We start from the raw sequence: 13871 nt of genomic DNA on the forward strand, positions 1-13871 counted from the left end.
TTGATCTTTCAGGATCTAGAAACTTAAAAAAACAAAACAAAAAACTCTTTTCTTTCAAAATACATTGTTGATTCTTATTAGGTTTCAGATGTTAATTTCTGTAAATGTCTGTGACTTTTCAGGCCATTATAGCCTCTGTTCCACAGTTATTTAAGTCTGCCTTTTTAGCATGAAGGTATTTATGATAGTGTGTAAACAGATGAATATAACTAGATTGCCATAAAACTTTACTTATGAACATTGAAACTTGAGTGTTCATATAATTTTCATGTGTCACTAAATGGTCTTGTATTTTAAGCCATTTAAAATTATAAAAATCATTCTTATCTTGAAGTCCATAATTTGCCGGCCCCTGTTCTATATGATTTACTCATTGTCATTGACACTAAAATAGAAAAATATATTCAGGAACCTGTGCTCTTGCAGCACATGTCCCTTGCTGAAAATCAGGACTACTGAAGGGAAATGGTATACAGGCCCGGTTAAGTGAAAGCACACCTCCCTGCCTTTTCCTGCAATCTTCATATCAGATCTATGATTGCCTGATAATCTTATACATCTCAGTTTTTTCCTCTGTCCTTCATGTAGACTGACAGATACTTTCTCTCCTAAAATTCTTAGCTCTCTTTACCTCCTCACACATCTCATGCCCCAGCATGTATCCTGCCTCCTAACTTACCAAGAAAATAGAGCCATCTAGCCAAAACTCCCATTTCTTGCCTCCAGCCAACAAGCTTCACCATCAGCCCATTCTTTCTACCTTTCCTCCTTTTGAGATGGAAGGAAGTCTTTCTCCTTTTTGTCCTGTGATGTTTGTGTCATGGAGAATTTTGCCCTCTTCTTTCATTCTCTGCCTTATATGAAGCTTCTGTTACCTGCTTTCATAATAGCTTCCAGATGTGTAATATATTTCCAGTCCATGTTTTTTCTCCTATACTTATTTAATTACATATCTATTGGCTTCATTTATCCCTCAGTTTCTTTATAATATTGGTTCCAGGACCAACTCCACACCCACACCACCCCCTTGAATACCAAAATTCACATATGCTCAAGGCATTGATATAAAATGGAATTGTATTTGTATATGACCTATACAGTCCTCCCATTATATTTCACATCCCCAGATTACAATTCAATGTGGTAAATAGTTGTTATACTTTATTATTTATGGAATGACAAGAAAAAAATGTCTGTACGTGTTGGGTACAGAAGCAGTTTTTTTCCAAATATTTTTCAATCCATTGTTTGTTGAATCCTTGGATGCTGAATCCACAAACACAGAGGACCAACTATATCTTCAGCCTCAATACTCTTCCTCCTGCATTGCTTTATCTGATTATATGATGCCACCATTACTCAAGTGAGGAATTGATCATTATTCTAGAACTTTCACTGGATCCTGTTGATTCATCTCTGAATATCTCTCCACTCTCACTGCTAATCAGGGCATGCTCATCTTTTGCCATTTGCACCACCTCTCCCACTTTCATCCCTAAATTATCCTCCATACTGCGTACCCTAGTAACCTTTCTAAAAAATAAATCTCTTCTATCTTAAAAATCCTTAAAGAAATAGCCAAAGCTTATCATTTTGGTTTGTATTCCCTCTTCACTTTCAACCCAGCCCATATACCATGAGTGGACTTCCCCATGTACATTAAAAGGCTTCAGTCTTGATGTACCATGGGGAAAAGAAAAAAAAATGGCATTTCACTCTTTATGTTAGCAGGTTCTGGGGAGTTGCAGGCTTCCTCTTTCACCAAGTATTTTCAGTCCATGGTTAGTTGAATCCACTGATGCAGAACCTGCAGATAAAGAGGGCCTGAAGATAAGAAGATAAGTAATCTAACCAATGAAATATGTAGGATAGTAACAGACCACAAAGTAGCAAATTATGTTATTTAAAGCCTCTTAGTGTTTTTATAAGAGAGGCAGTGCAACACATAACAAGTATGAATATGGAGCAAGATGGCTTGGGTTCATATTCTGTCTCTAGGACTTATTAGCAGTGTGTGCCTTGGTTCCTTAATCTGTAAAACAGAATATATAGTAATATATGCCTCATAATGTTGTGGTGATGATTAAATGAGTTAATACATATAAAGCCCTTAGAATATACCAGTATAGTAGTTTTAAAAATTAAGGTATTCAGAGCAGATTTTTATTTTGACTGCTCTGGACACATTTTGTTCCCCCTTAAGTGTAAGCATTGTCAGATACTAAAAGTTATCCTATATGGTTTTTGCATTTGACTGAAGTAGCTCTTCAAAAAGAGCCACTTTCACCAAAGTATGAATTAGATTTTTATGGTCTTTGTGATTCTGCCTCTGGAATCATGCCTTTGAGTCTTGGGTTGCTAGGAAATTTAATTTTACTACTAACTTGGGGCACAGTTGAGTACCTTATGTAGAAAGTGACATTTGGTCTTTTGATAAATATTTTAAGCAGCTACATCTGCTCTCATAGTCCTTGGAGCAGGAGACTGTCACACATCTTACCTGAAGAATTAAAAAATTGATAGTATAAACAGTTACTTTTTTTAAACCTCCAAAGAATAGTAATTGTTCCAGGTCCTTTCATAAATTAAATAATAATTAAATTATTTAATTTATGAAAATACTTCTTCTGGGGGAAAAGGGAATAAGAAACGAAAACTCATCCCAATTCTGACACTTTTCAGAATTGGGAATGAGTTTTGTGATTCTTGGGTTCTTTCCCAGTTGTTGAACCTCAAGGATAGTACGATGTACAAAAGAAAAGCTTTTGTCTCTTTTTTTTTTAATTTCCTTTGCCAGGAGGTTAAAGAGAAACACAGGAAAATCATGTTCTTCTCCCATGTAATTCATTTAACTCTTTGTTTTCAAAACTATTTTGAGTTTATCATAAAACTTTGAAAAACATTTGTCATTTTTATTTTCTAAGTGTTTTTCTTCCATACAGGAACTTTGCATTGATGGCGACTAATTTGTGTGTTTTTCTTTTTTTTCTTTTTTTCTTTTTGCATGCTGTCCCCTGTGTTGGAACTCTCAATAGAGAGTAAGTTGGTTCAATATTTGTTGGAAACCTAACTTTACTGCATGACTGTGAAATTAACCCTTTTTCTCTGTTTTCTCTCCCAAAGAGTTCATGCAGTGTTGGACCCTTTGCAATCCACGAAATGCTATATGCAAACTGTCATTCTGTTTGGAGATGTGCTTTTTTAATCTACTAATTAATCTAATTTGATCATGTTCTTCTGTTCTTTTTTTGACTGGCACACCTAAGATATAAGTGAGTTTAGGAAAAATACTGCCTCAATTGTAATAGCTCAGATATTTAATTCTTTCTGAACAAATTACAGATGTGAGATATGTAGGATTATAAATTGATTCCATTGAAGGTTTAAAAATAATTCCCCACTTTCATAATTATTTAAAAAAAAAATTGGGCCCTGAGTCCCCATATGTACTTCATAATAGTCTGTTAATGTCGTTGCATAAAAGCAAACAGCAATTTATGGAGCATTGATTCTCAGCTTTCTCTTTTGAAATTTTTATTCCTACTCTTATATTAGCTTATCCATTTTCTCCTTTAATTCTAGGCAAGGATATGGAAGAATATCAACACCTGAGAGAAACTCTTTGTGTTAGGGAAATCGAAGAAAAAAATTTGTGTATAATTTCCAATATATTATGCATATGGATATATGTGCATATGTATGTGTATATATGATCATTTATTAAGTACTGTTATAGGATATAAATATTTTTGAAAAGTTATGGTAAAATTTTATATATAGAGTGCTATAAATACCATGTCTACATTTTTATTGGGCTACTCACGTTATATCTAACCAAAAGAAATTTCTATTCAGACACTTAGAGAAGTCATCTTGATGGAAACATAAACCTTGGCTATGTCAGCATGAGAAGAAAGAGCCTTCCAGGAATGGCTAGCATGAGTCCAATGAAGAGAGTGGGTAGTGCCAGAAAGTTTATAGGAAAGAAAAACAAGTTAATCTTCACTAGAATGAATGGAAAGTCTTGATTCTAGGAGGAACAGGTGTTTACTACTAATTACAGGGTAAATTTTGCCCAAGAGAAAATACTTATTTTCATTGAAAACTTTTTAGGTAACTTTGGACTTGGTTCCATTGATGATATAGGACTGTATAAAACTATAGTCTTTATTCTATAATAATATATATTCCAGATGGGATGATAATATAGAGAAAAAGTTAAATAGCACCAAAAATAGCTAATCCCACTATGAATTCCAAGTAGGAAGGATCAGTGGCTCTTATCTAAAGTAGCCTAAGAAGCTTCTTGGCTGGAGCTTGAGTGGGGAATCACATAACTATATGTAAGCAAGCTGGAGGTATGAGCAGGAATAAGAGAAAATTGAGTCATGTGAGATGTGAATGAAAGTGGAGGAATAAAGGGTCTTATTTTACTGGATAGTCCAGTTTAGAGAGTTAGAACTTTATATAAGGTTTTGAGACATTATCTTGTAGACAATTTTATATAAGGGTTTGAGATATTATCCTATAGACAATGGGAGACGTTTAAGAATTTTGTTTCTATTACAAACTGTCATAATCTGATGGTAAGAAAGAAGCATGCATTGAAAAACACAGCCTGCAGGCCAACCTGTCCTGCTGCCTACTTTTGAAAGTTCTATTGGAACACAACTGTGGCTGTGCTACAATGGAGTTGAGTAGTTGCAAGACCCTGTGGCTTGTAAAGCCTCAAATATGTACTATGTGGCCTGTTACAGAAATGATTTGATGACCCTTGATATATAGAAAATATGAAAGCTACAGTTAGGCTACTGCAATAATCCAGACATAAAATCAGAAGTGCTTGATGCCTACAACATTGCTATGATAAACAGATTTGGGGAAGACCAAAAGAGAGCAGTTCTAGAGACCTGGAGCCTCATAGAATTAGAGAGGCCCAGTCAAGGAGGTCACACTTGGGATGAAGAATAAGTCAGAATGAAGACATTTAGGATGCAAAAGGACAATGCCTGCAAAAAGAAAAAGAAGGGAAATACTAAGAGGCAAGAAATGTCAAGCTACAGAATGGCCAACCATACTTTACCTAGGAGAAAGCTATTGCATACCACAATTAGAAGATAAGTAGTGGGAGCATTAGGGTGGAAGCTGAAAGAGAAGCTCCTGGAATGTTGTCTTCTGCATGTGGCAGTAAAGGATCTAGGTAAAAAATGAAAGAGTAAATATCGTAGAGGAGAGCACACGTTAGAGAGCAAAAATATGGAACTGAAAAATTAGACTTATAAGGGAATAAAATTGACTCTTCCTTGGAGAAATGATTATTAGAACATTAGGGTTAGAGGAAATCAAATTGAGGGAAAAGCCACTAGAGTTTAATTAATAGAGTAGATAAAATACAACTGAAAACCAAGTGACCCAGCTAAGTCTTGACCCATTGACTAGATGTGAAACTGGGTAACTCACATTTTCTTGTTCTCTCTTTCCTTGTACATAAAATGGGAGAGTCGACTTGGGCATTTTCTATCTTATGACTTTCTAAATGGATTTTCATATGGAAAAGTTTCAGGTTGGAATCCTTAAGAAAATAGGGAAGAATTTAAACAAGAGTAAAAGTAATCCACTGAATAAAAAACAGTTGCATATTGGTAAACTAGCTTTGGCGGGGAGGAAGAAACCTTGATTTGCAGTGTTTGCCAGTGTCTGAAGTGTAGATGACTCCTATTTGAAAGCAGCTGCTTTCAAGCTACCAAACATTTCACAAAATTCCTGAATACTAAGATTCAAATGTTAAAGCTTATACTTCTAATAGAGAAAATCCTTCAAACTCTTAATTCTCAAATTAGTATAGTTACTTTGGATATTGAGTATTTTAAAAACCATAGTTTTAATCATCTGTTTTGATTATAATTTGTCTCAAGTCATCATGACTGAGAATCTTAACAGTGTTTTCCTCTTTACCTTGAAATAATTTTTTAGTATGATATTGGATTTCTTGTAAACAGATAAAACCTTGTGATGCATTGCTTTTCATACGTACTTCAGTGCGATACATCATGTATTGATAGTAGTTTCTCTGCACCTTAAAACTTTTTCACTTTAAACAGATAGATTAATGTTAGAACCACTTATAAAGCCCTCCCCACCACACACAGCATAAATGAAGACTGATGGCATGCCATCTAGGACCTTTTAAAAAATCCACTAAAATTTAGATGTAGGCTTTTATCTTGAATTTATTTGACTTTAGGTACAGTTTTATTTATCACAGGTCATTTAAAATTACTTTTGGGGCAGTTTTAGTAAATAATAGATTTCATGCCAGAAAGTTTGTGACAATTGTCATTTTGAGAAATCTGAGGATTCTCTAATTAGTTCATTATGTTACGTAAATTTTATACCTTAGATAGCTATTAGTATAGTCATTCTCTAATTTACTCAATGCCACGCTTGCAAAAAGCTGAGAGTTAGTGAGACTATAGATCCTTCCCCTATATTTTGTATAAAATAGATTTTTAGTTTAAATAGCTTAAGCTGTGGCATCATTGATTACGTTAGGTGTGCCAGCCATTATGGCCAAAATTTCTTTACCAAGTGATGCTGCATGGAATAGCTAATTGTTGAACTTCTGCAGAAGTTGGATAACGATTCAAATGTACTCTTGTATCACAGAGTCCAATGAAAAGCAAGAGAGATTGTTTTTCCGCTTGGCTGCCAATCGCTGTGCCTCTGATTCCTGTATTCCCTTCTATTTTCAGTTTTGAACTGAGCATAGAGATCAATATTTCCTCGTTTTTCTTCCCACCTCTCCCCTTTATCTATTATAGGTATTCAGCATGTTTTTGGAGACTCTAGTAGATTTTATACAAGTCCACAAAGATGATCTTCAAGATTGGTTATTTGTACTGCTGACACAACTACTTAAAAAAATGGGTGCTGATTTGCTTGGGTCTGTTCAGGCAAAAGTTCAGAAAGCCCTAGATGTTACAAGGTAATATTTTTTTGCATGTATTTCAAGTTTACCTAATAATAAGTAATATTTAATCTTTATGCTAAAATTTAATTTCTGAGATCTTTCAAATAATTTATTCTGTAGAAACACCTCTGAAATTTGTTAATTTTCACCAATCACATGGTATATTTAATACAACATTGTTTCTTAGATCAAACCTTTTATTTATTTTGTAAAAAATTTATTGGTTCAAGTAATTCAAGATTGTATTTTATCTTAATTAGGATTAATATAGAACTAGGCATATTATATGCACCTGTAGTCCCAGCAACTGAGAATGCTGAGGCAGAAGGATTATTTGAGCCCAGGAGTTCAAGACCAGCCTGAGCAACATAGTGAGATCCCATCTCAAATAAAGAAGAAAAAGCTGGACATGGTGACACTGTCTGTATTCCCAGCAGTTGAGGAGGCTGAGACGGGAAGATCACAAGTTTGAGGCCAGTGTCAGCAACTAAGCAAGGACCTAAGCAACTTAATGAGACCCTGTCTCAAAATAAAAAATAAAAAAGGGCTAGAGATGTGACTCAGTGGTTAGGCGCCCCTGGGTTAAGTCTCTAGTACCACCCCCACCCAACCCCCCACCCAAAAAAAGATATCTGTAGTTGCATCATGGCGTTTTGACTAAAGATCAACTGAAGATATATCTGCAAAGTAGGGTTGAAAATTAATTTTATCTAATGTAAATATGAAAGTATTTCCTAAGTGTTAATAAAACATAGTATACATTTAAATATTCAGAATCTCTTTTCAGAAGATTTTGAACCATTGATATGTTTCTACTTTCCTATGTATATTGTTGAAGTGACTGTTTCAAAATGTCCGTTTTCTGAGTTGAAATGAAACTGGAATTTAGATTTTAGGTGTAGGGGAATTGTCTGAAACTATTGAACTTTCTATTGAGTACATTTTTCTTGTTAAATCTATTATTGCTTCTTAACCCAGTACTGGTCATAAATTCAAATGTTTTGTTCTTCTGGGAATGCTTTTATTGTAGACTGTACTACAGATATATACTACTTCATATGACATTATGTTTTGGCATTAGGCAGTTTTTTTGCATGAAATTTGTTAAATGCATACTTGTTGACTTAATTTTTTTGTTTGCTTTGTTCTTATTTCAGAGAATCTTTTCCAAATGATCTCCAGTTTAATATTCTAATGAGATTTACAGTTGATCAGACTCAGACACCAAGCCTGAAGGTAAAAAACTGAGGTTTTTTGCAAACATTGTAAAAAATTGAAGTATTTTATTGATAAAGTTATGTCAGTATTTGTATTTCTGTCACATGAGAAACAGTTCAATCAGTGGGTTTTGTTTTTATGAACTTACAGACAGTCAAGCCAGCACTTCGGGACCATCTTCACTCTTTTTGGAGCTCCAAGGTTTTTTGTTTTTGTTTTTGTTTTAATCTGCATTATTTCTTTTCTTAACTCTCTGCAGTGTTTCAGATAATGTTTGTATGCATCTATATTCAAGTACTAACCTTTGTAAGCCTTTTACGCATGCACATATTTGATTTCAAATGTTTCTCAAATGTCCTTCCTCCTTTGGAGAACGCTTACTGGGGATATACATTTAGAAGGCATCACAATATGGCCATCTAACACTAAGCTGGTACTGCAAACTTGCTTTATAAAATCTTATCTAATTTTATGTTTGTGATTTCCCAATACTTTTTTTTCTTATTTGTAATCTTAGGAGCTTTAATGGCATTTTGGACAAAATACTAGTTTTGCCTAAGTATATATTTTAGTAAACAAACAAATCTTAATATCAGTACCATTTTCCTTAACCAAAATAGTAACTGTTTTTGCAATGTGATGTTTCTGACGTGCACCAAATTTGTAATTAAGATTAACTTTCTCAGTTTTTATTTGCACACATTTTCCAGTTAATTTATGTGAAAAGTAGGTGGATTCTAATTTGTAATTTTAAATGATGCAATTTAATATAAAAGAAAAAGTGATGTAATATTAAAGAAGATCCTCCTGAATACTTTGCCAAAGATTTTTTTTTAGTGAGCTGTATCAAATGAGATTAAAGTCAGGGAAATAACAAGCATATATGCTTACATAAGTCTTTTATCTTCTGCTCTATTCTGCACGAAGTATATTTCCATGAGCATTTCTGCCCAGGATTGGTTTTTCCCCTATGTTTCTGAATGCAGTTGTGTCTGAAAATCACAATTATGTTTCTTACCAGGGTGGATATATATTCAACATAATGTTGTTTTCTCAAAACTACTTCATGAAAGGGATTCCATCTATTTAAAAGTGACCTGCAGAAAAACAGTTTACTTGATATTAGTAAGAAATGTTTTTTGAACTCATATCCAAGGCATTGTGCTCAGTGTTCCTGGGAATATAAAACTTATAATTAGATCACTGTTTTCTATAATACACGATAACCTGTAAATTACATCTACCTGTGGTAGATATTCCAGTACTGTTGAAAATGTATATAGAGGGGCTGGGGATGTGGCTCAAGTGGTAGCGTGCTCACCTAGCATGCGCAGGATGCTGGGTTCGATCCTCAGCACCACATACAAATAAAAAATAAAGATGTTGTGTCCACCAAAAACTAAAAAATAAATATTAAAAAAAGAAAATGTATATAGAGATGTTTCATGGGCCAATGCAAAAGAAGATCACCAGCTTAAGAAATAAGGGTAAGAGATGACTTGAGGTAGAGTATAAAGTTGCTGAAGAAAACAATTAAAGGGATAGTGAAATGGGAAACAGACAAATTAAAATGGGCTTTCCTTTTGGAAAACATTGTACTGGAGACTGGCACCACAGACTGTTTCTTTAAAAGCCTAAATTATTTATAAATATACATAGAAGTATAGTTTCAGTAGCAAAGCCATAAGGGGAATCACTCTTCAACTCTTAAGTAGATATTTTAGGATAGCAGGAAGAAGTTATGTTTTTATGCAAAAATATAAACAACTTTCAGGTGGGTGACAGGGTTAAGTTTTAAAATCTTAACAGGCTATGGAAAAACACAGATAACTTGTTCTAGATCTAGCAAAAAGACCAAGGGAAAATATCTTTATTGAAAAATGATCTTTCAGATTAAAAAAAAAGGATGTTTACATAAAATGTGATATCTCTCATGTATTATCATGTGATCAGACATCAAATAGGAAGCAGTGAGGGAAATAACAGTATAAAATCAGGAATTTTAATTTGAATTACTAATGTTTTTAAATAAATGTAATTTTGCTGAATTCTGGCTTTCACAAACATTGAAAAATTACACACACTTAGCAATCGAATTGTTTTTCCTTCTTTGAAAGAGTATATATTTGCATAATTGAAATTATAGACTGTATGTAACCTCATAAAATACCCTACTAAAAACATTCAAATTATTATATGTGTTTGATTATTTTACCTATTATTAAATATGCCTATTCTGAGACACGTTTTTAAAATTTTGCATGTCTCTATAAATTGTCAAGACACTGCACCAGCTGAATGTCACAGAGGGCAAATAAATGCTTGCTTTTTTTTCCCCCTAATCTACTGGGAATTGAACTCAGGGTCTTGTGTATGCTAGTCATATGCTGTACCACTGAGCTACATTCCCAGCCCTTTTTATTTTTTATTTTGAGGTAGAGTCTTGAGAAGTTGCCCAGACTGGCCTCAAAGTTGTAATCCTCCTGCCTCACCCTCCTGAGTCACTGGAATTATAGGCATGCATCACCACATCTGCATGCATCACCACATCTAGCCCTTTTTATTTTATTTTGATTCTGAGTCTCACTAAATTGTCCAGGTTCACCTTGAATTTGTCTCAGTGTCCTAAGTAGCTAGGAATACCAACATCTACTACTATGCTCAGGAATATATACAGTTATTAGTGTTGGTAACTTAAAAAGAATACATTGTTCATTTATTGATTTAACATAGTCATCTTTCAGCTATTCACACTGATAGAAGGTACATGGCTTCAAGAATCCAGAATATTATGTGCTATCCTATAATTTAGGTAGGCCTGCTACTACAAAACTAACCACATCTTATATTAAAAGTTATAATTCACTTTTTAAATAATAAGTAAAAATTTGTATATATTTAGAGTATACAACATGTTTTGGTGTGTGTGTGTATGTGTATGTGTGTGGAGAGAGAGAGAAATTATGGAATGACTGAGTCAAATTACTTTTGCATTACCTCACATACCTTTTGTGTGTGTGTGTGTGTGTGTGTGTGTGTGTGTGTGTTTGGTGAGAAAACTTAAAATCCAATCTCAGCAGTTTCAAATATTTAATATGTACATGGTGACCAAGCATGTGATGCACATCCAGCTATTCAGAAGCTTGAGGCAGAAAGATCGCAAGCTAGAAGCTAGCCTGGGCAACTTATCAAGACCCTGTCTCAAAATAAAAAATAAAAGTACTGGGAACATATTTCAGTGATAGAGTAACACTGGGTTAATTTCCTAGTACTGCAAAAAAAAAAAAAAAACAAGTATATTGTTATTAACTGTAGATACTGTGATGTCCATAGTCCTCTTGAAATTATTATTCTTTTCTAACTGAAATTTTATGTCCTTCAACCAGTCTTTCCCTAATCCCCCAGCCCCAGGTAACTACCACTTTACTCTGGGTTTCTGAGTTTGACTTCATCATGCTCCACATATAAGTGAGATCATTTAATAGTTGTCTTTCTTTACGTGGCCTGTTTCACATAATATATTGTCCTACAGGTTCATCCATGTTGTCACAAATGACAGGGTTTTCCAATCTATTTATTTATTTATTTATTTATTTGCTGTGCTAAGGATCAAACCCAGGGCCTCACACATGCTAGGCAAGTGCTGTACCACTGAGCTACAGCCCCCACCCAGGGTTTCCTTTTTTTAAAGCTAAATAGTATTTCATTGTGTATATATACCATATTCAACCATTGATGGACACTTAAATTGATTTATATCTTGGCTATTATGAATAATGTTGCCATAGTACATGGGGGTACAGATAGTTGTTCAACATACTAATTTTCATTGTCTTTGAAATAGTTACTCCCTACTGGGACTACTGGATCTTATGGTATTCTATTTTAGTTTTTTGGAGAATCTTCATACTGTTTTCCACAATGACTGTACTAATTTACATTCACACCAGTGGTGTGCAAATGGTTCCTTTTTTCTACATCTTCACCAGCAACCTTCTGTCTTTTGTATAGTAGCCATTTAGTGAAGTAAGTGATCTCTCATTATGGTTTTAATTTGTATTTACATGATGATTATTGATGTTGAGCATTTTCATTTTTATATTGTACATTTGGGTATTTTCCTTGGAGCAATGTCTATTCAGGTTCTTTGGCAATTTTTTAATCAGGTTATTTAGGGTTTTTTGGTTTGTTTGTTTAGGTTGATTTCTTTACATATTTGGATGTTCATTCCTTATCGGATGTGTGCTTTACAAGATATTCTTCCATTCTATAGGTTGTCCCTTTGCTCTGTTGTTTGTTTGCTGCATAAAAGAATCTTTTTAGTTTAATGTATTCCCATTTGCTATTTTTATTTTTGTAAGCTGTGTAAAATTATAAATCTGAATATTTATTTCTTATGAAAGAAGAACATAATTTGATATCCCCCTTTTTTTGGTACTAGAAGCAGGAAGGGGAAAATGTAAAAGAGGCAGAACTTTATTTCAAATTTTCCTTCCTATCTGTTAATTTGGCATAACACTACCCAGAGAGATTTCCCATAGATACTTGGCCTGAGTGATAAAAATGACATTTAAATCCATAAGGGAAGAAAGAACATAGAGAGACTAATTACATTAACCTGGGCAGTATCTCAACTTGCTAGGGTTTGGGATTTTGTATTTCTTTTATTTATTTATTTATTTATTTATTTATTTTTGCTACTGGGGATTGAACCCAGGGGCACTTTACCACTGAGCTACATCCCTAGTTCTTTTACTTTTTATTTTGAGACAGGGTCTTGCTGAATTGCTGAGGCTGGCCTTGAACTTGTGATCCTCCTGCCTCAGTCTCCCAAGTCACTGGGATTACAGGTGGGCACGGCTTATTTTTGTTTTAGAGACAGTGTCTCACTACATTGCCAGGGTGGCCCTGAACTTGCAATCCTCTTCCTCAGCCTCCTGAGCAGCTGGGATTACTGGTGCCTGGCTCAAGTTGTTTTTATCGTGCATTTAAACTTTACTTTTCCTGAGTCAGTAAATCAGCCTTTACTATGTGTTTAGCATCTGCTGAATCCAAGGATTATACACTACTATATCACATGCTATTTCTAAAGAGGCCACTGGTATAATGTAGTGATAAATGATAAATAACATTGTACACGCTGGAAAATACTAACAAAGTGAGGGGGTATGGGAAGATACAGATGAAAGAATATCAAGTTGTGCATAATGTAGGATGAATAAGTTTAGATATCTAATTTACAATATGAGGACTATAATTAAAGAGATTTTTGCTGAAAGAGTTGATTTCAGGTGTTCTTGCCACATGTACACCAAGTGGGTAACCCTGTAAGATGAGGGATTTGTTCATTGCTTGACTGTAGAAATCATTTCACTATGTATATGTGTATCAAAGCATCATCTTGTATACCTTAAATATATACAATAAAAACATTTTAAAGGTAATTGAGAATAGATTTTAAGTGTTCTACCCACAAAAAAATGAGTATATGAAGTAATACAAATGTTATTAGCTCAATTTAACCATTCTACAATGTATACTTACTTCAAAATATCATATCATATACCCTAAATATATCCAATTGTTGTTTGTCAGTTGAAAGAATAAATTGGGCTGGGGTTGTAGCTCACTGGTAGAGTACTTGCCTGACATGCATAAGGTCTTGGGTTCAATACCTAGCACC

At 34.1% G+C, this 13871-nt stretch overlaps 1 protein-coding gene across 50 annotated transcripts in view; it reads left to right on the plus strand.

Moving 5' to 3' along the window:
* Positions 1–13871, plus strand: part of Clasp2 (cytoplasmic linker associated protein 2) — a 202697-nt gene that overhangs the window by 148285 nt on the left and 40541 nt on the right. For 31 of the 50 annotated variants that reach the window (XM_078038173.1, XM_078038178.1, XM_078038185.1 and 28 more), the window contains 2 exons: positions 6822–6985; positions 8128–8206. In XM_078038173.1, coding sequence (XP_077894299.1) covers positions 6822–6985; positions 8128–8206 — 243 coding nt within the window. Of the gene's footprint in view, positions 1–6821; positions 6986–8127; positions 8207–8338; positions 8390–13871 lie in introns of all 50 variants that reach the window. The other 19 variants (XM_078038189.1, XM_078038168.1, XM_078038181.1 and 16 more) reach the window with 1 other exon arrangement.

This window comes from Ictidomys tridecemlineatus, chromosome 2 (assembly GCF_052094955.1).
Source record: "Ictidomys tridecemlineatus isolate mIctTri1 chromosome 2, mIctTri1.hap1, whole genome shotgun sequence".
Lineage (NCBI taxonomy): Eukaryota > Metazoa > Chordata > Mammalia > Rodentia > Sciuridae > Ictidomys > Ictidomys tridecemlineatus.